The sequence below is a fragment of the Schistocerca gregaria genome, chromosome 1 (assembly GCF_023897955.1).
Source record: "Schistocerca gregaria isolate iqSchGreg1 chromosome 1, iqSchGreg1.2, whole genome shotgun sequence".
Taxonomy (NCBI): domain Eukaryota; kingdom Metazoa; phylum Arthropoda; class Insecta; order Orthoptera; family Acrididae; genus Schistocerca; species Schistocerca gregaria.
Genome location: NC_064920.1, coordinates 848,136,615 through 848,160,721, shown reverse-complemented (window position 1 = coordinate 848,160,721; position 24,107 = coordinate 848,136,615). Strand labels below are relative to the sequence as shown.

The 24,107-nt window shown below is 38.5% G+C and overlaps 1 protein-coding gene across 3 annotated transcripts in view; it reads left to right on the top strand.

The window, feature by feature from the left end:
- The window catches only part of LOC126272689 (cadherin-87A), a 663,064-nt gene extending 645,067 nt beyond the window's left edge, over positions 1 to 17,997 (top strand). For all 3 annotated transcript variants that reach the window (XM_049975716.1, XM_049975724.1, XM_049975733.1), the window contains 2 exons: positions 3,886 to 4,039; positions 17,073 to 17,997. In XM_049975716.1, the coding sequence (XP_049831673.1) occupies positions 3,886 to 4,038 (153 nt within the window). In that variant the 3' untranslated portion in view covers position 4,039; positions 17,073 to 17,997. The remainder of the gene's footprint in view (positions 1 to 3,885; positions 4,040 to 17,072) is intronic.
- Positions 17,998 to 24,107: the final 6,110 nt, after the last annotated feature.

Here is a 24,107-nt window from a genome sequence, read left to right as displayed (position 1 = left end):
TGTAATGGGAGATAGGGTACTGCATGAATAGTTTGACAGAGCACTGAAAGACTTAAGTCAAACCAAGGTCCCGGGAGTAGACAACATTCCATTGTAACTTCTGATCGCCTCAGGAGAGCCAGCCCTGACAAAACTCTACCATCTGGTGAGCAAGATGTATGAGAAGGTGAATACCCTCAGACTTCAAGAAGAATATAATAATTCCAATCCCAAAGAAAGCAGGTGTTGACTGATCTGAAGATTACCGACCTCTCTGTTTAATACGTTACGGCTACAAAATACTAACACAAATTCTTTACAGATGAATGGAAAAAACTGGTAGAAGCCGACCTCAGAGAGATCAGTTTGGTTTCCGTAGAAATGTTGGAACACATGGGGCAATACTGACCCTATGACTTATCTTAGAAGATAGATTAAGGAAAGGCAAACGTACATTTTTAGCATTTGTAGACTTAGAGAAAGCTTTTGACAATGTTGACTGGAATATTCTCTTTCAAACTCTGAAAGTGGCAGGGGTAAAATACAGGGAGCGAAAGGCTATTTACAATTTGTACAGAAACCAGATGCCAGTTATGAGTCAAGTGGCATGAAAGGGAAGCAGTGGTTAGGAAGAGAGTCTGACAGGGTTGTAGCCTATTCTCCATGTTATTCAATCTGTATATTGAGCAAGCAGTAAAGGAAACAAAAGAAAAATTCAGAGTAGGAATTAAAATCCATGGAGAAGAAATAAAAACTATGAGGTTCGCCAGTGACATTGTAATTCTGTCAGAGTCAGCAAAACACTTGGAAGAGCAGTTGAATGGAATGGATAGTGTCTTGAAAGGAGGATATAAGATGAACATCAACAAAAGCAAAATGAGGATAATAGAATGTAGTTGAATTAAGTTGGGTGATGCTGAGGGAATTAGATTAGGAAATGAGACACTTAAAGTAGTAAATGAGTTTTGCTATTTGGGGGGAAAAAATAACTGATATGGTCGAAGTAGAGAGGACATAAAATGTAGACTGACAATGGCATGGAAAGCGTTTCTCAAGAACAGAAATTTGTTAACATTGAGTATAGATTTAAGTGTTAGGAAATCTTTTCTGAAAATATTTGTATGGAGCGTAGCCATGTATGGAAGTGAAATGTGGACGATAAATAGTTTCGACAAGAACAGAATAGAAGCTTTCGAAATGTGGTGCTACAAAAGAATGCTGAAGATTAGATGGGTAGATCACATAACTAATGAGGAGGTATTTAATAGAATTGGGGAGAAGAGGAGTTTGTGGCACAACTTGACTAGAAGTAGGGATTGGTAGGTAGGACATGTTCTGAGGCAGCAAGGGATAACCAATTTAGTATTGGAGGTCAGCGTAGAGGGTAAAAATCGTAGAGGGAGACCAAGAGATGAATACACTAAGCAGATTTAGAAAGATGTAGGTCGCAATAGGTACTGGAAGATGAAAAAGCTTGCACAGGAAAGAGTAGCATGGAGAGCTGTATCAAATCAGTCTCAGGACTGAAGACCACAACAACAACAACAACAACAACATGATGGCAGTGGTAGAAACTGTGGGCTAGGGATTATGAAATGAGAATGTCATGTGGGTTGACAAATATGTTATGTAGGTGGGTTGACAAGGATATTACAGAGGTTATCAGGGTCATATTGGGTGGTGCAGAAAGAATATCTTGGAGAAGTAGTCTCATATCAATTAAAAAGAAGCTGAACACCCTGAGTAGTATGTTTTCTATTGGCATGGAAAACACAATAACATCTTATCCAATGGCATTGATTTTAAACACATAAAAATACAAGATCTGAAAACTGTGCAGAGTCTCAATTCGTTAATTAGATCAATAAAATTTGAAGTTGCAAATATATATATATATATATATATATATATATATATATATATATATATATATATATATATATATATAATTTGTGCTGACAAATTACAACAGAGCATATTAGATAAGAAAGAAAATAAGAATTCAAGCCATGGAAAACAAACACAGAGTACCCAAAATAAAACTCACCCCCCCCCCCCCCCCCCTGCGCACCAAGAAACTTTTTGACATCTTGTGACAATGTAATCAAAACAGCCTATGATTAATAATTGGGACAGACAGTCCTGAGTCTCCATCTTCTGTAAACAGCAGTTCTTTAATTCATAAACTAGGGCAATTTTTTGTGAGACACACAGGTTTTCTTTTGACTGTCATGCTTGGGGTGAAGGAGGGAGGGAAAAAGAGAGAGAGAGAGAGAGAGAGAGAGAGAGAGAGATTTATATTGTGTCATTGTTACAATTGCTTGCTATTGTGTATCGAATATATGAAAGATATGGACAACAATAAATACAAATCAGATTTCTAACTCAATTATTTTCCTTATGTGAAGCATGAATCAGCCATGCCCTTTCCAAGGAACTGTCACAGAATTTACTTGTAGTGATTTACATGAACCATAGAAAACCTTAAGCTGAAAGACTGAATATACATCTGAAAACCCTTTCTGTCCCTCTAAAATACTGTTCCTGGGCCACATACAATGATGATAAAACCTTCATGATTGGGATTCTTGGCAAGGAGAGCCTGTGGTATTTCCTCCAAATCCTCAGTATCTACTCCCAGATCTGCTTCATTTGAACATATTCGCCTAAATGAGCTTCCTTTCTAGGAGATTCAAATGGCCTTGCAAAAACTTCTGTTGACGTCAACCAACAACAGTACGTCCATTTTAATGGCTATCACTTAGTCTGCATTAAGGTGCCCTACCATAGGGATTCGGCATTTGCATGTCCAGGGGGTAGCCTCAGTTAAACATGGTTGATAAACTTGCCAGAGCCTTTACAAATACACTATATCTTGCTCAAGTAGTCCAAAATCAAATTTCCAAGTCCACCTCTTCCTGGTATATTGGAAAACACACACCCACTATATACCAGTCACTGACCAACACTCCCCTCAATACCCAGTGTCACCCAGACCTTGAAAAGCTCAGGCACATCATTTTTCAGAGCTTCAAACATCTTGTTGCATCCTGAGATGAGGGATATTCTATCACACATCATCTCATACCATCTGATGTCATAGACCATCCCTATGCCACCCCTGTTCCTAATCTTGCATCACTTGGGTCGTACACAGATGAATGATCCAGGTGCAATACCGGCATCTGTGTGCACGCATGCACGGGCGCGTGCACACACACACACACACACACACACACACACACACACACACACACACACACACACACACACACTTCACCTGTGCCCCTACGTGCTGGCTGGATGAACAATGGACATTGGGCATTATGTGTCCAGCCGGCACCATGTAGGGCCATAGGCACCTACAGTATTTACATTCTACCTCAACTTTTCTACTATTATCAAGACTTCAAATAGCTTTTTCAGTAACTGTGCAATTTGGATAGCCCTGCTCACTCTCCCAGCACCAGCTCTTCTGAATTATATGAATGTAACTTCCATTTAGCAAATCCTCTGTCCTTACAATCCCCATCATCTAAAGCTCTACAAGTTCACTGACCATTCCTGTACCATCACATTTCCTCATTTTCCATAGCCATTGCCCCGTGTCCAAATCTCGTATGTATTCCCCCGCCCACTTTCTCATTACCTTCCATTGTCTTGTTGGCTTGTACAACTTATCCTCCTTCCCAGTTCTCACATGATGCACATTTTGTCCCCCCTCCCACTCTTTTTAGCCTGAGCATCCACTTACAAATAGTCAATGGGGATGAGTCCGTTTGTGTGTCTGTGTGGATTAGCTTGAAACCTTGTTAAATCTATATGTCACAGACCAGTCAGTTATAAGTAAGTGGTTATCTTCCCTCATTTTTATCTATTATTTGTTTTTAATCTCCTTTTTTTCAGATGTTTGAAGCTAGCCTTGGATTTCAAGGTTCAACTTTTCAAGTCCCTGAACAACATCAGAATTCAAATAGTAATTCTGATGGCTTCAGATCACGAACAGCATTGACTATAAATAAGGATGGACAACCTGAATTTGTTGCAGAACTCATATGAGGTAAATTCTAGGTGAACTAGTCTACTTATTTAACATCTCAGTGTACAGCAAACAATGATTTGTTTGTTGTTACTTATTACAGCTAATTTAGTATCTTTATCTAGCACTACTGAGAATGATTTGTTCCGGGAAGAGTTACAGATCAAAATCACAACCACAGAAGAAAAATGAGACATCTAATTATCAGTGTATATTGCTTCCATTGCTGTTGCTTCCATTTTGTTTTGTGGTAGAAATTAGGAATTTTAACTATCTGTATAGCGACGTAAAAGGAAGAAATATGTGAATAAAGGAGTCAAAACCACCAGTTTTGTGTGTGTATGTGGGGAGGGGGGGGGGGAGATATAGAGTCTGGGCAAGATGTGGTTAAAAATAAACTGGAACAAAAGGGCGCAAACATCAGTACGAAACTGATAGGACACATGACATAAGGTGTTGCAGCCAAAGGATACTTTTATGTAAAAGAACGTCAGATCTTTGGCTACTGAAGCTCAACTTAGCCATTATCAATCACAAAGAAATGGTTCTGTGTAAGTCATATGACTTTGTAGCCTGGTTTTCCAGCCTATCATAGTTGAAAGGTTCACTGATGTTACCTTCAAACATTCACAACAGCCAGCTCAAAACCACCCATCAGCACTAATTCAAATCTGTAAATCACTAAGGTTTCATAGTTGAAACTACTATGGTGCCACCACCAATACACTTCACCACAAAAAGTGAACAAAACTATCACGACTCTTCGCTGCAGTCCGCATAATGACTGTTGTTGTTTACAGTTGTTTATCAGTAGTCGTGTTATCCTAAGTGAGCTTAATAAAGTTATTAGTGAATAACTGAGAAATATCTATTTTGGACAGGAGGTAAAGCTTCAGTTCACATTGTGGTGACCCCAAAAAGAAAAGTAAAGGACAACAGTGGGAAACATAGTCAGAAATAATGGATCCATTGACGCAAGCAAGAAACTGGAATTAGCATGGAACAAGATCTACCAGTTGACCCAGGATCACCATCCGCAACTTTTAATTCACTACAAAATGTCATGATAGAAGTAAATATACAAGATGTGAGGACATACATGTGACATGGGAATGTTAAGCTTCTCTCATTCTGCCTGATGCGACCTCAGCTTTGGTTTGCACAAGCTGAATGAATATTTCAGCTGTGTCAGATGTTCAATAATACTGACAGATTTAATATTGTGGTTTTGCATCTGGATTTAGAAGTGGTAGAGGAAATAGAATAAACTTTCTCACAGCAAAGATACGCTGCACTATAGGAAGTTCTCGTGTGGCTATCATGAGAATGGCTATCACCAGAATGGCAGTTCAAAAAATTCACACATGAAAACATGAGTGACAAGACACTGTTACAAGTGCTCAAAGCTCTACACAAATTAGCAGGCCCAGAACTCCTGCCTGTACAGTCTTTACGCATATTATGGCTTCATAAACTTCCAGCCACCATCCAGGCCATCATTGCAGCACAGACAAGACTTGCCATTGAAAGTCTTGGCAAAGAAGGCAGACACCATTGTAAAAAGCTTAAGAGACATTTCTGTATGCGCAAAAACCAGCAACAGTCAAGACAAGGACTGAGGAATGGGCAGAGAGGTGGAAGCTGACACCATTGGTCCTTTAATGTGCATGAATACTTCTCCCCAGCATCAAGCATCAGTCAAACCCACCATGGACATCTAGCACCACAAGGGGCAAAACTAAACATGCAGGCAGCCACACACCAGCAGCAACTATGAAGTTGCAGTTGGAAAACAAGGAAAATTGCCATTCAACAAGCCTCCTGGAATAGTAGTGCTGGTGCCATAGGCATTTTAGCAACTCATCATTGTAATTACCCAAATTTCAAAGACAGGCATTAAGGGTTACTAACATCCATCAGCAACAGCACAAGTGCGTGGACTAGAGTGTGGTTAAAAAATATGCAAATACCACATTAGCAGCAGTCATCCAGACACACTGATTGTTCACACAAGACTATCCAGCAGGTGACAAGTTTCTTATTGATACATGTTTGGAAGTCAGTGTCTGTTCAAGAGGAACCAATGACACACTGATGGCAACAATGCAACAGGTGCTTACTGTGGGTACATCCAGTGAAAATGCTTAGCACTATACTTGGTGAACTTCCACCTGATATGGGCCTTAATGACTGCAGACATGCCTTGTCCAACAATCAGAGTGAACTTTTTACATCATTATCAGTTTATGCCCTACTTGATCAACTGCTGTTTAGTACCAGTACACACAGAAAGGCTATTGCCAACTGTGCTTTCTGTGTCGGGTCACATGCAGCGCAATGTGCCTATGGCTTTCCACAGGAAGATCCATCATCTCTTCCACATCATCCATGTTAGAGTATATTGATTCCATATTTGCAACAACACACTTATACATGTGTGCATCATTAAAGCAGAACCCCAGGAATTGTAACAATTCATATGCTGTTGGCAAAATCATAGCTGTTATTTCATAATCTACTTCTAGACCTTCCAGACTCACCATGCCCTTCTATGCTCACACAATGTCGCATATAACATCTGCATGACATGAAGTCAACACACTGCATTCTGTTCACAGTGTCTGCACACAGAGAAGCTACTTGTGGTGTAAATGGAGTTCGACCAACTTCTGAAAGCAGGTATTGTGACCATGTTGGATAGTAAGTGGGCCTCCCCAGTCTACATTTCGTAAGAAAGATGATTCCTGGAGAACATGTGGAAATTGTAGAGTGCTCAATAGAAATACAATTCCAGACTGCTACCCTGCACCTAACGTAATGGATTTACACAGCACCATTAGCATTTCCAAAATATTCAGTGTGATAGATTGCACCAAATTCCAGTGGTGCCAGCCAACAAAAAAAATCAGCAGTGATCAAACCATTTGGCTTGTATGATGTCATTTGGCCTCAGGAATGCCACCCAAACTTGGCAGTGGTTCGTGCACAATGTGCTTAGAGAATTACAGATCATTTTTGCTGCATGGCTGACATTCTTGTGTTTTCTACTTCAGTAGAATAGCATGCCATACACTTGCATCAGCTTTTCAGCCACCTACAACAATAGGGCATAATTATTAACATAGCAAAGTGTGCATTGGGAAAATGTGAAGTTAAATTTCTGGGAGACTTGATTTCCCCACAGGCCTGTCACCATTGCCTGAGTGGGTCAAAGCAGTATTACAGATGCCTCTTCCCACAACTTACAAGAGACATCACAGATTCTTAGGTATGCTAAACTATTATTGATGTCACCTGCCTCACTTAGCAGCCATCCAGTAGGCATTCACAGTGCTAATTGTGCAAGAGTACTGCAGGGAATTTTAAGATACTGTGGACTCCATATACTGAAATATCTTTCCACAAACTCAAGAAACATTTGTCACAGGCAACACAGCTGGAACACCAATATTGAGTGCCCCCTTGGTATATATGGTAGATGTGGGCCAAACAGCGGTGGGAGTGGCTCTGTAACAAAAAGTTGAGGGCATTTGACAGCCATTTGCCTTTTTCTAAAAGAACATGAGCCAACAATGGCAAAAATGGAGCACCACTGATCATGAGTTGTTTACTACTCATTTAGCAATAAAAAATTTCGGCCCATTGGTTGAAGGGAGACATTTTGCAGTTTATATTGACCACAAGCCCACTGGTACCTATTTTTCAGTGTGATGCTAATCTCAGCTCATCACATCAGTGCAGGCAGGTCAAGTATATTGCCCAGTTCTCAAGTGATGTGCAGCACATAGCAGGGAAAGACAATGTGGTTGCAGATAGCCTCTCTTGGAACTGTGCAAGTTTAAACTCCATTCATTGGGCAAAGATAATATTAAAACAACAGAACTGCATTGCATCTCAGATCTGTGCCAGCCATGGATGTGCTGGACTGTATTTGGTGTGAGGCAGCAAGAGCAAAGCAGTGCTATAATTTAGCACACCTGGGAGTTCAAGTGACAGCCAAGCTTGTCTCCACTGAAGTTGTGTGGATGGAAGTGCAGAAAGATTGTCATGCATGGGCATGCATATGCCTGACATGCCAGCATAATAAGATAAGCAGTCATGTCTTCACTCCTGTTGCTTACTTCCTGATGTTGTCAGCTAGATTTTTGCATACACATTTGGACAATGTATGGCTGTTACCACACTCTGTGCACCAACTTTATTTGCTGATGATCATTGATCATTTTACAATGTGGCCAGAGGTCATTGCGATATAAGATACTGTACATCCACTGAATCAGTTGGGAGAGCATTACTGCAAGCTTGGTTCTCCAGGTTTGGCATTCCGCAAGATGTAACTATAGATCGAGGGAGACAACTTGAAAGCCAACATTTCAGTGAACTTTTCCTCCTGTGTGGCCACAACCACATCCATGCTGCAAGCTACCATCCAGCTAGCAATGGAGTGGTAAAGCAGTTTTACCGTACTCTTAAAATGGCCCTAACGTGCAGTTCATCATGATGGTCAGAACCACTGCCACTGGTTCTACTCAAGTTGAAAATGGCAGTGGAGGGTATCCAATGCCCACCAGCACAGTTGGTCTAAGGCAAGCAGCTGAAGGTTCCAGGAGAATTGATCTTGCCAGCATCCACTCAACTAGTTGTCTTGGAGCTGAGCACACAGTTTGCATAAAAATCAGTCTCAGAATGAGGGCCATTCAGCCTACCACTCCTGTAATAAATGGAGACTGGCAGGTGTTTGTTCATAGAAACATAACAAAAACATCCCACATGTGGCACAAGGATGATACCGTGTGAGCACCTCTTGTTTCGCCATATTTAGAACTGTACTGAGAAATCACAAGGGAGAGAGACACTTTCAATGTTGGTAAATGGGAAGCAGTCTCAATAGAGTGACTCAGGCCTTTGTACACCGATGAAGAGATGCTCCCTTCTCATTCCTCGACATCGCACTCAAAGGAGGCTGATCCTTTGGCACCAATAGAAGAAACCGAAGCGTCTACCTTGGAACAGGAGCAATCATATTTGCAGATGACACTACAATTCTACTAAAAGGAGACGACGATGAACAGTTACAGCAGACAGTAAACACGGTCACAAAACAACTTAGCAGCTGGGCACAGAGTAATCAGCTTGTAATAAACAGTAAGAAAACCATTGCTCTAAAATTACACAATGTTCCTAACAAGGACATGTTTGTCCCGTCAGTCTCTATCAATGACAAACCAGTTGGTAACAGTACTGAAACCAAATTCTTAGGACTTTGGCTGCAGAGTAACATCAGATGGAATAAGCATATTGAATATCTCAATGCAGAACTGAGCAAAACATATTACCTTCTTTATTTGTTTATTAAAATCATGCTGTAGTGAGAAAACAGTATTGAATGCATATCATGCGTACTTTCATTCTCGTCTTAGATATGGGGTCACCTTCTGGGGAAACTCTAAAACAGCTAATAGGACTTTTAAACTACAAAAAAGGGCCATTAGAATCTTGTTTGGGTGCAGGCCTAGAGACTCTTGTAAACCCCTGTTTAAGAAATCTGGTATTCCTCCATTACCGTGTGTATACATTATGGAAACCCTTTTGTTCTTTAAATTTAATGTAATAGGCAAGGACCAGAGACTGCAAAAAAACTGTGATATACATGGGCACTTTACCAGACAAAACAGAAACTTACATATGACTCAAATCAGCACAGCACTGTGCCAAAAAGGTACTTTTCTCATGGAAGTTAAGCTTTATAACAAACTTCCTGAAAACATAAAAGCTATCACTGAGGTCCATACATTTGGAAAATCTCTAAAGTTATATTTACAGCATCACCGCTTTTACTCCATTGAAGAATATTTAAATTTATGAAATGTGTTATATAAATACTTACGTCTAAAGTGTATTACTGTAAGCTTATAAAACAGAAAGAAACTTCCACATGGGAAAAATATATTAAAAACAAAGATTCTAAGACTTACCAAGCGGGAAAGCGCCGGCAGACAGGCACATGAACAAAACACACACACAGAATTACGAGCTTTCGCAACTGGCAGTTGCTTCGTCAGGAAAGAGGGAGGGAGAGGGAGAAATGAAAGGATGTGGGTTTTAAGGGAGAGGGTAAGGAGTCATTCCAATCCCGGGAGCGGAAAGACTTCCCTTAGGGGAAAAAAAGGACAGGTGTACACTCGCACACACACACACACACATATCCATCCGCACATACACAGACACAAGCAGACATGTCTGCTTGTGTCTGTGTATGTGCGGATGGATATGTGTGTGTGTGTGTGTGCGAGTGTACACCTGTCCTTTTTTTCCCCTAAGGGAAGTCTTTCCGCTCCCGGGATTGGAATGACTCCTTACCCTCTCCCTTAAAACCCACATCCTTTCATTTCTCCCTCTCCCTCCCTCTTTCCTGACGAAGCAACTGCCAGTTGCGAAAGCTCGTAATTCTGTGTGTGTGTTTTGTTCATGTGCCTGTCTGCCGGCGCTTTCCCGCTTGGTAAGTCTTAGAATCTTTGTTTTTAATATATTACTGTAAGCTTAAATATGTATGCCTTGAAATGACTTTCATCCTGTATATTTATAACTTGACTTGTCCAATGTCTTATGCACAAGCTGCTATGTAGACAACAGGACCAATAAAATACAATCTACAATCGTTGCCTGCACCAGCCATTTTTTTGAGGACCAGCAGGCAGACAAAGTGCAATATCCCTCACTTACTGGGGGCACCCAGTTTCAATAAAGGGCAAGGTAGTTGATGTGGTGACACCTCCAATACACTCCGCCACAATAAGCAAACAAAACAACCACAGATTATTACAAGCATCTTTGATGCAGTCAGCAAATAGTGATTGTTGTTATTTACAGTTGTTTATCAGTTGTTTGTTGTTTTATCCTAAGCAAGCATAATGATGTTACTGGTGAATAAATGAGCAATATTTACAGTGGATGACAGACAAAGCTCAATTTACCATACTACCATCAACAATACCAGACCAAAACAACCAGAAACAGCCTAGGAAACAGAAATACAGACACATACACATTATACATTAAGGAAATTATATGTGAAAGTTCAATTAAGTATTAGATTGAATATAGGTAAATATTGTGGTATCGACTATGTTTGAATCTGTAGTAAACTCGCTAGTGTAGTGAGAAGCAGATATTAGAACTACTGCTGAAGAGTAACACTGTGAGGTTGGTCTCCTTATTAGCATTGTCTGCAGAACACATTAATGCTGTTTGAATGACAGTGCTTCATTCATGAACAGAAATTTGTGAAACACTGTAACTGTGTTGCTTAGCAAAGTACAGTACTGGAAGTAAATTAAAGGAAGGAAGGAAGGAAGGTTAAGGTTTAATGTCCCACTGATCATTAGATCATTAGAGATGGAGCACAAACTCGAAATGTTTCAAGGATCAGGGAGGAAATCACCCGTGCCCTTGGAAAGGAACCATATTGACATTTTCCTGGAGCGATTTAGGAAAATCACGAAAAACCTAAATGTGGATGGCCAGACGTTGGTTTGAACTATCATTCCTTAGAATGCGAGTCCAGTATACTAACCAATGATACCTTTCTTGGTGATTTAAATTTGGCCCTGTGATAGCTTTTTAATGACTTCCTACTTAACAGCCTTCTTTGGCTTTTACAATAACTACATGTGATGCTCTGCACTGATCACCTGGATTCTGTGGAGATTATCAGGCACAAATTCTCTGATGCATGCATGAAGTATCTTGTCTATTTTTGGATACCATTTGAACTGCCATTTCTTTTCCAATGTCAAAAGATATATCTAGGGTTTATTTTAAGTCAAGTGTGAGCTGTAATTCTTGTACGGCAGTGAAACATGGTAGATATTCTAATGCAAGAATGCGAAACCAATTTATGCCGGTAAAAAAAAAAAAAAAAAAAAAAAAAAGCTCTGATTCTAGCCACCAGGTGCTAATCTGTCACAGTGAATGCAAGAAAAGACATACAGAAATGGTTCCAATTATAATGGATTAGGAATGGGACATGTGCAGAAAATGTCAAAAAAGTGTTGATATTATTAAAGACTGCTTACATGATTTGTTCAGTATGAGCACCAGAGATGTTGACAAGATGCTTTACAGTTCCAAATTTGCACTTGGCTAAAATTAGAACTAATTTTTTCCAATGTAAATCGATTCCACATTAACACATTAGAATATGTACCAAATTTTGCTACCATATGATGATTACAGCCCAAACGGGCCTTTGTGAGCAGCTGCACTTTAATTTTTTTAACATACTGGGTAGTTATAATGAAAGTACACTATGGGAGGATAGTTCTGTTAGTAGGAAAAGCTAATCAATAGAGTCACCCTTTTTACAGGATTTCACCATTTGTTGTGTGTAATGGATAAGTAAATCAGACTATTCAATTCTTTTCCTACAATCTTACCCAGCAGTTAGAAAGAAATGCAGTATGAATAGAATAATACTGAAGCTAGGACAACTCAGTTCCAAATACATTTAGTGGTTTAAAATATGTACTAACAATCACCAGCCTATCCAGGCAATGAAACAGTGAAGTACTGGAAAAGCAGAAGTATGAATTTTGCCTATTTTCTTCTACTGTTGCTTCTTCAAATAAATATTACTCCACATAAACAAAGTTGGACTACACCCTTATACATTACGTTTTTAAAATAGAAAAAGCCCAGTAGATAATTTAAGGAACTAAAAAAATTTGACCAAGGGACACCTTTAGAAAAGCACTTTCCATAATCATCAAACTCAGATACTAAAATACTTAGATACTAAAGCATACACTTTTTATACTGAACATTTCAGTTCAAGAAAACCCTTTTTTTCTGGAAGTTACTTTCAAAAACTATTATTCTCTGAACTAACTCGGTATAGTCATTTAACAGATTCTACTAACTTGGCTTCACTCTGATTGAATTTTACGTAAGAAAACTTTTACGATAATAGTTTGTAATAGTTAAGAAAACTATCTCATTATTTACAAAAAACAATTTAAATGGTGCCTCTCTACATGAACTTGGCACTTCATTAATCTGTAAAACAGGGTACTCGGATTAATGAAAGACCAGAAAGGAATGCTATATAGGTGTATGATTAGGATGAAATAACAGGGTGAACTAGTTTCTTTAAAGTTCATGAGAGAGCGAGGGGGGGGGGGGGGGGGGGACTGTTTAAATTAATGGTTCATGCTTACAAAAGGAAAATACCAAAAAAATCTTGTCTGGTGGCTGTAGGCTTGGTTGTATGACGACCAAATATGCTGACTACACTACCCACAGTACAGCCTACAAGTATCTTGCTGTGTGGGCTCAATTTCTCTTCTTGGTATTGTTCAACCTTAAATACAGTAGCCCAACAACTTGCAGCCATGCCGTAAGCCATTTTCCATCTTCTTCTGAGGCATTTTTGTGCAAATTTGGAGGCAAAGCTTCTCCTGCTCCGCAATAACTGCTGCCTACAGACTGTGTGACTTACTTTCCACATTTACTCTAGGTAGCGTGCCAATTTGCCTTGCCACCTTTTCCAGTCCCCAAAGCCATTTTCATTTCAAACAACAGCACACTGGTTTTTACATAACACCTATTTCTAAATTGTTCCTAAGCGTGACCATTTCTTACAATTGTCTAATTTACATCACCTTGAATAGTTTATACACACAACTATTTTTAAATACAAATGTCAACAGAAAAATTTTAATTTAATAAATATAGTACCAATATGTGAAAATTTTAAAGCAAAAAAATTATAAAAAATATAGATGAACCATAAACAAATAGTGTTATAATATGAAACTTTGCACTGAGTTTGAAGATTTATTATTTAATGTCTACACAGTACATTATTATTTTCTGTATAACTTCACCGTAAAGTGATAATTAACTTAAAAGTGATTGGTCCTTGTGTATCTGCTCATTAATAATTTTATTTTTTATCCTTAGTGTTATTTGTGGAGAAAATGCCCCAGACAACAGACTAATGCCCATAAAATAAAAATCACCAGTGATATGAACACTGGCCATGACGGCCTACATTGTACAATTAGTAATTTGACTATCTTAAGTGATTATGCTGCTGTTATAAAATTGATCTCCACCTGTAGGAATGTGTGAAAATCATTTCACTGGAGAGAAGTTAAAGATGCGCTACTATACTATAGAGCGTGAAGCTAGGGGCTGGAGGGGCCAGTACTGAAGGCACCACCACCACAACCTTTTCCTCCCCCCCCCCCACTTGTGTTCTTGTCATATACTTCAGTCATCATAAGCCTCAGCCTGCAGACCCATTTATATTTAGCTGAAGTTGGTAAAATATGTCATTTAACAATGCTGTCTAACAAATATATACATAACACATCATACGGCACTCAACTGAAAGTGCCATGATTACCAAAATCGTCAGACAGCACACTGCAATAAAGATTCTAGTGCCAGAAGTGGACAATGAATTCTGTAGAACAGTTTATTATGGCTGTGAAATTATGTATCAAGAACTGTGTGAAAACGATGTAGTGAAATAGCAGCTATAGCTCCATTCTCTAACCATTCCCTGTTAACATATTCTTGTGTGACTTATAAGGTATATTGTAGCAAAATACATGAGTACTACTCATCTGTGAAATTATAAAGCTATTTCAGATCTGATTAAAGGACATCAACCATTCATTAGCTCCGCATGATAGTTTTAACCTTACTGCAAAGCAGAAAATAAATGTCTTCTACTCTCCACAACTAATACTGATAAAAATGGTATTGTGCACTCAATGACTGTTCTGACACCAATTAATAAATTTTTGGGAGGATAAAAGAAAGAGAATGATTACAGAATAGAAAGCAGAGAGAGAGAGAACAGTACTTATAACTTTGAGGATGAGAGAAAACAAGAAACATAAATTGTCCTGTTATGGAAGACTGAAAACTCAGTATGTGAGAAGACATTTGAAGAAATGACAATGCTTTCAAAGAAATTTTCTGGGATGCTTTCCTTCAGAAAGTCATTTTCTTGCAAATTTTCAGTGTGGCATACAGACACTACCCAGTCTTCCATATTAACATCATCGATGGTTCCCTCAAATAAGTTCTGCTGTTCTTTAATTCCGAATTTTCAATTTCTGCATGTGGCTTTCCTTTCAATAGTGCTCAAATATTTCTATTGGGTTCTATTGGCAGTTGCAAGGGGCAAGCCTCACAAACTTGGGGTTCATTTCTCCTGCTCGGGTGTCAAGATCTAATCGATTGTGAAGGTGCTTGTGGTCCCTGACTTCACCCAACAAACCCTCTTTTGTAAAGGATTCCAAAACAGGAGGTGAATCACTTATCACTAAGACATATGAAGGCATATTTTATTGCTATCATGATGGTAAAGGTAAGAAAGGTCCTAAGGAAGTGTACACCCTTATACATCATTACATTGAGAACTTGTCTCCAAATACATAACAAAACTCCATCTGTTCAGCAAAGCATGCTGAGACCAAAATAACAGTCATATGGTTATAATAATTTATGACTACCTTATGAAAAGGATACATTGCTACTCAACATATAGAAAGTCGTGACACAACATCTCCTTTGTATGTAGCAATCTATCCTTTTCAAAATATTTTGGCGTTATTCAATCCTGTATTTTCCATTTTTTTAATAAGAATGTTATTGTTATTAACAGACAGTGGCAGATTTGGCAATATATACCACTATTTCCTACTCTTATCTAAAATCTGATTGTGACTTTTGTGTCAGAAAAGAAAGTGGTGAATGTGCAGCTGAGTTCTTATTCCAGATCAGGTTATGTCACTTATTACTGAATCCAGCTTTCTTGGCCACTTTAAAATGACATGCAAAATAGTGGGCTCCAAAATGTGGTAAAGCCCTTTATATAAAAGGGTTATCATCTCAGCTGAAACAATGAGCAATGGGAGTACGGGAGTATCATGTGGTCCCCAAAAGTTCCTGCACTCTAAGTACAGTTCAAAAAAGAAAGAGCAAATAATTGTCAACTCCTTTATTGGATTCTTTAAGTCCATTGCTTTACATTAGTGAAAGCCAGGACACATTTTGCAAGCAAAAAGACTGAGATTCCTCAAACAGCAGCATAGATGGGAAAGTTCCCTTTAGCAACAAGAAGGAAGATGATACAGACTATTGAAGTGTATTACAAATCCACACGATCAAGCTTTCTGTAATCATCTGAAGATGAGGGCTACCATAGGATTAGGTGAAGATCTCTGAAAAGTGATTAGAACCAGTCATGTTTTGTATCAGTCTTGTATTCATTTTGTATAAACTTATGGCAGTTTTACAAACAAGTGACCAATCGTGTGCCCCAGCTGTAATCCATGTAGCATCATAAGAAGCAATGACTACCAAACGTACAAATACTGTTAACAGGGTTTATGTGGCAATAATGCACTTCATTCATACTACTGCTGGCATGGCTTTGCGACTTTTGCAACCATCAGTCACTTCTGCATTCACTGTATGGAAATGTTGCACATTTGTGAAGAGAGCTATGATTTTCCATAGTGTTCTATCTTTTTTTTGTTTGCAAATTAAGATGACTCAGTTGCCAGACATACAAATCCAAATAAAGGAGAGTGAATTTTTGATTGTATTTTTCATATACTTTTCACAGAGATAATGAGCACAGTCACACAATATCATCTTTCCTATATCTAAAAAACTGATAAGTATTTTTTTCTTGCTTGTGGATATTTTAATTCATCGCATTCCCTTCATATATAAAATAGAACACCCAGAATGTTTATAGGTAACTGTATCCACTTCATATCACATACAAACTCACAATTTTTGTTAAATAATTAAGGCAGCAACATTGCAGTGGCAGCATTTTCAAGTAGAACTTTTCAAGGAACACGTCATCACAATTTTTCATCCTTCATAACTAATTTTCCTGTAATAAAGGCTCCAGAGATTAGCAACTGAATACTATCACATAAATTTTAGTATGAACACATTTTCTGCACAATGTTTTGCTCAATAACAACAGAATAATAGTAAAAAATGTTAACTTTTGTTTCAGTCTGAGAAGACCTCTCCAGTGAAGTATGAATATGGTACTGGAAAGATTTCTGCCAAAGTTTTACTTTCTCGTGTTGACAGAAAACCACAAATGTGATAAGAGAATTGATGGACTGCCCAGAGAAACAGTAATACAAAACATGAATGTACATGTGTGTGTGTGTGTGTGTGTGTGTGTGTGTGTGTGTGTGTGTGTGTGTGTAGGCCTGGTACTCTTAATGAATGACATTCAGATTTTATACTGATCAATTGACTTAAGATGACACAGAATGGAAATTTTTTGAATGTTCATCCTTCTGATTGGAGGTGTCAGGGACTTTGACCATTCACTTATGCAATAAAATGGAACACCTACAGCCATCCTTTCGATGTTACTTATTATATGGCTACCAGTTTTGGTGCACTATCTTGGGGTCATAACTGATGCTGAGGGGGTTAACTCCAAACATCTATGAACTGGTTTTCACAGACTACCTGTAACAATGATGTTGTGTCTCCAGCAATTAACTTGGTAGTAGATGTTTAGAGACACAACATCGTTGTTATAGGTAATCTGCGAAAACCATTTCATAGATGTTGGCCACTGATGAATCGTGTATACAATTGGAGTTAATCCCTTCATTATCAGTTAAGGCCTGAAAATTGTACACTGAAGCACCAAAACTGGTAGCCATGTAACAAATAACAGCTTAAGGACAGCTGTAGGTGTTACATTTTATTACACAGAATAGTGATATCTGTAGCAGACCAACCTGATATGAAGTACAGAATTCTGATGCATACTGTAATATTTTTTATAAAATAAGTGCATCAACTGCACTGTAAAAATTAAGAAATTTTCACAAATGATGTCTTCATTTGTACCTCATAAGGAAAATGTGTGGATGTAATCAGTGCCAAAGTGAAACATACAAATGTATGGCAGGTTTATGCAACTGATAAATGTAATAGATTAAGTCCAGAAACAATGTGTTGTAACAAACTTTTAATAGCTGAGTAAAAGGAAGAATAATTTTCTGTACAACAATTACACTACAATATTAATAAGATTTAATTATTGTTGTAAATGTAAAAGTGTATATATAATGTTAATAGTGTTTTAAGCTACACTGTATCTTAGAACTATTTGTTTCATATCGTGAGAAATTTATACACTGTTAATTTAAGTTACAATGTCATGTGAAACTTATTTTTACAATTTAATATTGTGACAAACTGAACGTGTAAAATACAGTGAACAGTATGCCAAATGTTTTTACAAAATAACTTTTTTATTCACTTACACTAGAAATTTTCATCTTCCTGTCAACAAATCAACAATTACACTTTGTTTCCATGGAGTATTTAAAAGCCTATAATTTCCAAAATAATATATAGGGACACTAAACTGATTTGAATTTTCACAAATCGTTCAGGCTATCTACTTCAACCCTATACAAATAATACAGATTGTCATATTTGCACAGTTTGTATGATGATACTTACTGAAAATGGACAATTCTGCCCATGAACTTTCTCTCTCTCTCTCTCTCTCTCTCTCTCTCTCTCTCTCTCTCTCTCTGTGTGTGTGTGTGTGTGTGTGTGTGTGTGTGTGTGTGTGTGTGTGTGTGTGTGTGTGTGTGTTTTGCTCTCTTTCTAATACAATGAAAAGTTGTGAGGTTCCTGGGGTGCACTTGAAATTATCTGTGTCACTAACCCCAATTGCCTAGCAACATCTTCACTTCGGCAATGGACTGATTATGTTCAGGGAAGATTACAAGATGTTGGTATGGCTGGATTAGTAACCTGGAAACTAAGACTGGAGATACAGTTAACTATCACATGGATATAAGTACCAGATGCCCAGAAAATCCTAGATGTGCCATATATTTTAACCTCCTTTCCAGCATCTGGAATCAGTTTAAAAAAAATCTTAATTATCCTAAAATTTGAGAAATTTTATTTTGCAAATACGCTTCTCGGGTTTGCCGCGCCGGATCGTATTGTGTAAATCGCACAATATTTCTTCGATGCAACTGCTCGACATCATCAGGTGGTGGTAGCTGCTGCTGTCAGGCGCGACTGCAAGGCGTGACTGCAGCACTGACAGCAGCAGCTACCACCACCTGATGATGTCGAGCAGTTGCATCGAAGAAATATTGTGCGATGTACACAATACGATCCGGCGGCAAACCCAAGAAGCGTATTTGCAACAGATCCGTCGGGAAAGCATGAAAAGTCACATATTTTATTCTCATTAGTATTATTGGAAGTGCAAAAAACAAAAAGAATATGGAAATTACAACCAATTTTGATGATTATGTAGGGTATTGAAATTTACATCTAACTTTTATATTTGCATAGTGTTTTTTAGAAATTATACAGTACGTACATTGTTTTATGGGAATATGATTACATAAGTTGAAAAGTCCATTAAATTTCGATGTAGGCACCTGTGGAATCGATCAATCTCCTCAAATGACCTGGAATGGAATCCACAGGTTACTGAACATGGTTGTGTGGAATGTAAGAACTTCCCGAATCTGCTTCCAGTTCATCCAGGGCGCAAGGTAATTTGAATGGCCACAGGGTTTCAGGTCTGGATTTTATGCAGAAACTTTCCATCCAACCAGTTCCACATTATATTTGCAAAGTGAGACAGTGCACTGTCTTTCATGAAGATAATGTCGTCGGTATTTTCCCATCCAGATACTGTGGACCAAATGTAATCCTGAAGCACTTGGGCTGATGACATTTGTAGCCATTATTCCACACCACATGGTCACTTTCAAACAAAAGTGCATCTTCTCCACCTTTACTCCAGGATCGTGTCTGCCCAGTAATGGTAACTGTGCCACCTGATTGAAACCTCCCATATGGAATATGATCTCATCACTCCAGAGGAAGTTGTGAAACAACTGACGCCTGTCTTCGTGCCAACCGAACATCAGCTCCCCGTAATCCATTCCATGATCAGTCTTCTAGTGTCAGCTGCTGCACATAATGTAGTTTCCACAGTGTGCCTCATGTATACACTCTCACAAGCTGCCTGGTGTGTTGATTTCCCGAGGCTATGATTCAACACGTTCCGTACAATTGCCACATTCACAGGACACTGATACATGGACGGATGACCTGTTTTTGCTGCATCATTTACTGAAACTATGATCATTAGCTTCTTGTGACAATTCTTCCCTACACTGTACACCACCATCCCTGCATCGGAACGATCAAATTCCACAGCACATAGTGTGAAGCAAACAGGAATTTAGTGATACCTAGTTACTTCCTGTCCATCCTGTACATATATCCATGGTCATTCAGAATATGGCTACATACAGAGGATGTAAAAAAAACGATGTATACAAAATTTTGGAGTGTTTAGAGGAGATGATAATTACCGTATTTACTCGATTTACTCAAATGTAAGCCGCACCTGAAAAATGAGACCCGAAATCAGGGAAAAAAAATTTTCCCAAATCTAAGCCGCATCTGAAATTTGAGGCTCGAAATTCAAGGGAGAGAAAAGTTTTAGGCCGCACCTCCAAATCGAAACAAAGTTGGTCCATTGTAATATGAGAAACAATTTAGCTCGAATGAATGACGATAAAGCAACAGTAGTTTGGTTCGAGTCATAAGCTGAACAGTTAAGCTTTACCAGGTAGCCATTGCTATGCGTCAGGCGCTCCGTCCATATTTATTTGGGTATCCTTCCTTTTTCACGTGCTTCGTCTGGTTTGAATTGATTGCTTATTTTTCTGTGATCTGATAAGTGCTGTTCTCTTTGTTATAGGTATTTACGTCACTCTAAGCTGAAAATGCATTACTGTACTGTGTCATGCATTGTTTGTCGCATTCTTATAATGAGTGTCTACGGCCTGTCGTCGCTCATGGCATGGCTTGCTTTTGTGCACGCTACCGCCGCTTACAATTAAAAAGAGAGAGAGAGAGAGAGAGAGGAATTGTCTCATTAGCGAGACAATGGCCAGAGACTGCTATTTGTTGTTACTTACACTGCTGCTTTCTTTGATAATGATCAACAAGAACCAAATAACAGACTGTGTATGATAGATGATGATCTGAATGAGAGTTTAGCGAAAAATTTTCTCTGTTTGAAAATCTTTGCAGACGCCTCTTTAGTACATTACATTCTCCACAGAAATTAGAGTCATCTTAGATTTAAAAATCTAGTCAATTGCCGTGCATCATTTCCGACTGTATCACTATTAGAATAATAGAAATGGTGAAGAGAATACTGCATGTGATTCACACTTCATAAAAGTTCCTATTAGCAACCATCTCTTCTCACAGGTAGGAAAAAATTCGTAACATAGAGTTGGCCATATTGACAAACATACCAAACAGTCTAGCCAGTCGGATTTTCGTAGCACATTGAAATGCTGCTACATTCGAAGATGAACAATCCGGCATTTGTATTTACTTCATTGGATAACATATGAAAATGCAGTGGTCGAAACTTGGGGCAGACAAAAAAAAGCTCGTCTTCCACCTTTTTTTTTTATTTACTTACTGATGCAGAGATTTTGGCACCAGTCTTTATCTTTGTGCCTGCAAAGCATGCCTGTGTAGCGCTACATATATTCGACGTCAGAAGTTAGTTGTGGCGGCACCACCTACCAACATTTTTCAGAACTTCCGCTTACTTTGCACTCGATTCTAAGCCGCAGACAGTTTTTTGGATTACAAAAACCGGAAAAAAGTGCAGCTTAGATTCGAGTAAATATGGTAAAAACTTTATTCAGATTCTTAATCACATAAAGATACCCTTGAAAAATCATGCCTGTGAAATTTTAATTGCTAAACAACACTTGCACAACTTAGAACAAGTATCTCAAGTGGATGCAATAAGTAATTTATGCTTGAACAGCCCAGTTCTCATGAACCATGGATCATGCCATTGGTGTGCCTCAGCGATGCAGATAGCCACACTGTAGGTGCAGCCACAACCGGGGGGGTATCTATTTAGAGGCCAGACAAACATGTTTTTCCTGATTGACTGATCTGGCCTTGTAACATTAAGCAAAATGCCCTTGCTGTGCTGGTAATGTGAATGGCTGAAAGCAGTGGGAAACTGCAGCTGTAGTTCTTCCCAAGGTCATGCAGCTCCACTGTACATTAAATAGTGATGGCATCCTCTTGAGTAAAATATTCCAGAGGTAAAATAGCACCCTATTTGAACCTCTGGGTGGAGACTGCTGAGGAGGACATCATTATCAAGAGAAACAAAACTGGAATTCTGGGCATTGGAGTGTGGTATGTCAGGTTCCTTAATTGGTTAGGTAGGTTATAAAATTTAAAAAGGGAGATGGATAGTTAAAGTTACATATAGTGGGAATTAGTGAAGTTCAGCGGCAGGAGAAATAGGACTTCTAGTCAGGTGAATACAGTGTTATAATTAAAAAATCAAATAGGTCTAATGCAGGAGTAGGTTTAAAGTTGAATTAAAAAAATAGAAATGTAAGCAAGCTTCTATGAAAAGTATAGTGAACACATAACTGAAACCAAGATAGACACAAAGCCCATACCTACCACAGTAGCACAAGTTTATATGCCAACTAGTTCCGCAGACGACGAAGAGACTGAAGAAATGTATGAAGAGATAAAAGAAATTAATCAGATAGTTAAGGGACATGAAAATTTAATAGTCTGGGGTAACAGGATAATTTAATCATAGCTAAAACTTGGTTTAAGGATCTCAAAAGAAGGTTGTATATGTGGAAGAGACCTGGAAACACTGGAGAGTATCAGATTAATTATACAATGGTAAGACAGAGATTTTGGAACCAGGTTTTAAATTGTAAAACATTTCCAAGGGCAGAGGTGGACTCTGGCCACAATTTATTGGTTATGAATTGCAAGTTAAAACTGAAGAAACTGCAAAAAGGTATGAATTTAAGGAGATGGGACCTGGATAAACTGAAAGAATCAGAGGTTGTAGAGTGTTTCAAAGGGAGCTTTAGGGAACAGTTGACAAGAAGAGGGGGAAAGGAATCCAGTAGAAGAACAATAAAACAATGGAAACTACAGGCAGGAATATCAACAATGTAGGAAAAGACAGATTAATACTTACCATAAAGGAAACACGTCAAGTTGCAGACAGGCACAATTAAAAGACACTCACATACAGCACTCGGCCGCAGCCTTCATCAGTAAAACACACACACACACACGACGAATGCTATGGCCAAAAGCTATATGTGAGTGTCTTTTAATTGTGCATGTCTGCAACTTTACATGTCCTTCTTTACGGTAAGTGGCAATCTTTCTTTTTTTTACTTGTAGAAGAAGACTGGTTAGCTTTGAGAGATGAAATAGTGAAGGCAGCAGGGGTCAAGAAGGTAAAAAGATGAGGGCTCATATAAATCTTTGGGTAGCACAACAGGTACTGAATTTAATTGGGGAAAGGAGAAAATTTAAAAATGCAGCAAATCAAGCAGGTGAAAAGGAACTCAAATGTTTAAAAAATGAGATTGACAAGAAGTATAAAATTGCTAAGCACAAAAGGCTAGACGACAAATGTAAGGATTGAGAAGCATATTTCTCTAGGGGAAATATAGATACCACCTGCAGGAAATTTTAAGAGGCCTATGGAGAAAAAGAGACGTAGCTGTGTGACTGTCAAGAGTTCAGATGGTAAATCAGTCCTAAGCAGAGAAGGGAAAGCTAAAAGGTGGAAGGAGTATATGGTGGGTCTATACAAGGGAGATGTACTTGAGGGCAATATTACGGAAATGGAAGAGGACGTAGACGAAGATGAGTCAGGAGATATGATACTGCACGAAGAATTTTACAGAGCACTAAAAGAGCTAAGTCGAAACAAGGGCCCCAGGGGTAGAGAACTTTCTATTAGAACTACTTATAATCTCGGGAGAGCCAGCCATGACAAAACTCTTCCATCAATCTGGTGAGTATGTCCTTAGACTTCAAGAAGAATATAACAATTTCATTTCCAAGGAAAGTAGGTGCTGAAAGGTATTTAATAAGTCACAGTTGCAAAATACTAATATTAATCTTTTAGAGAAGAGTGGGAAAACAG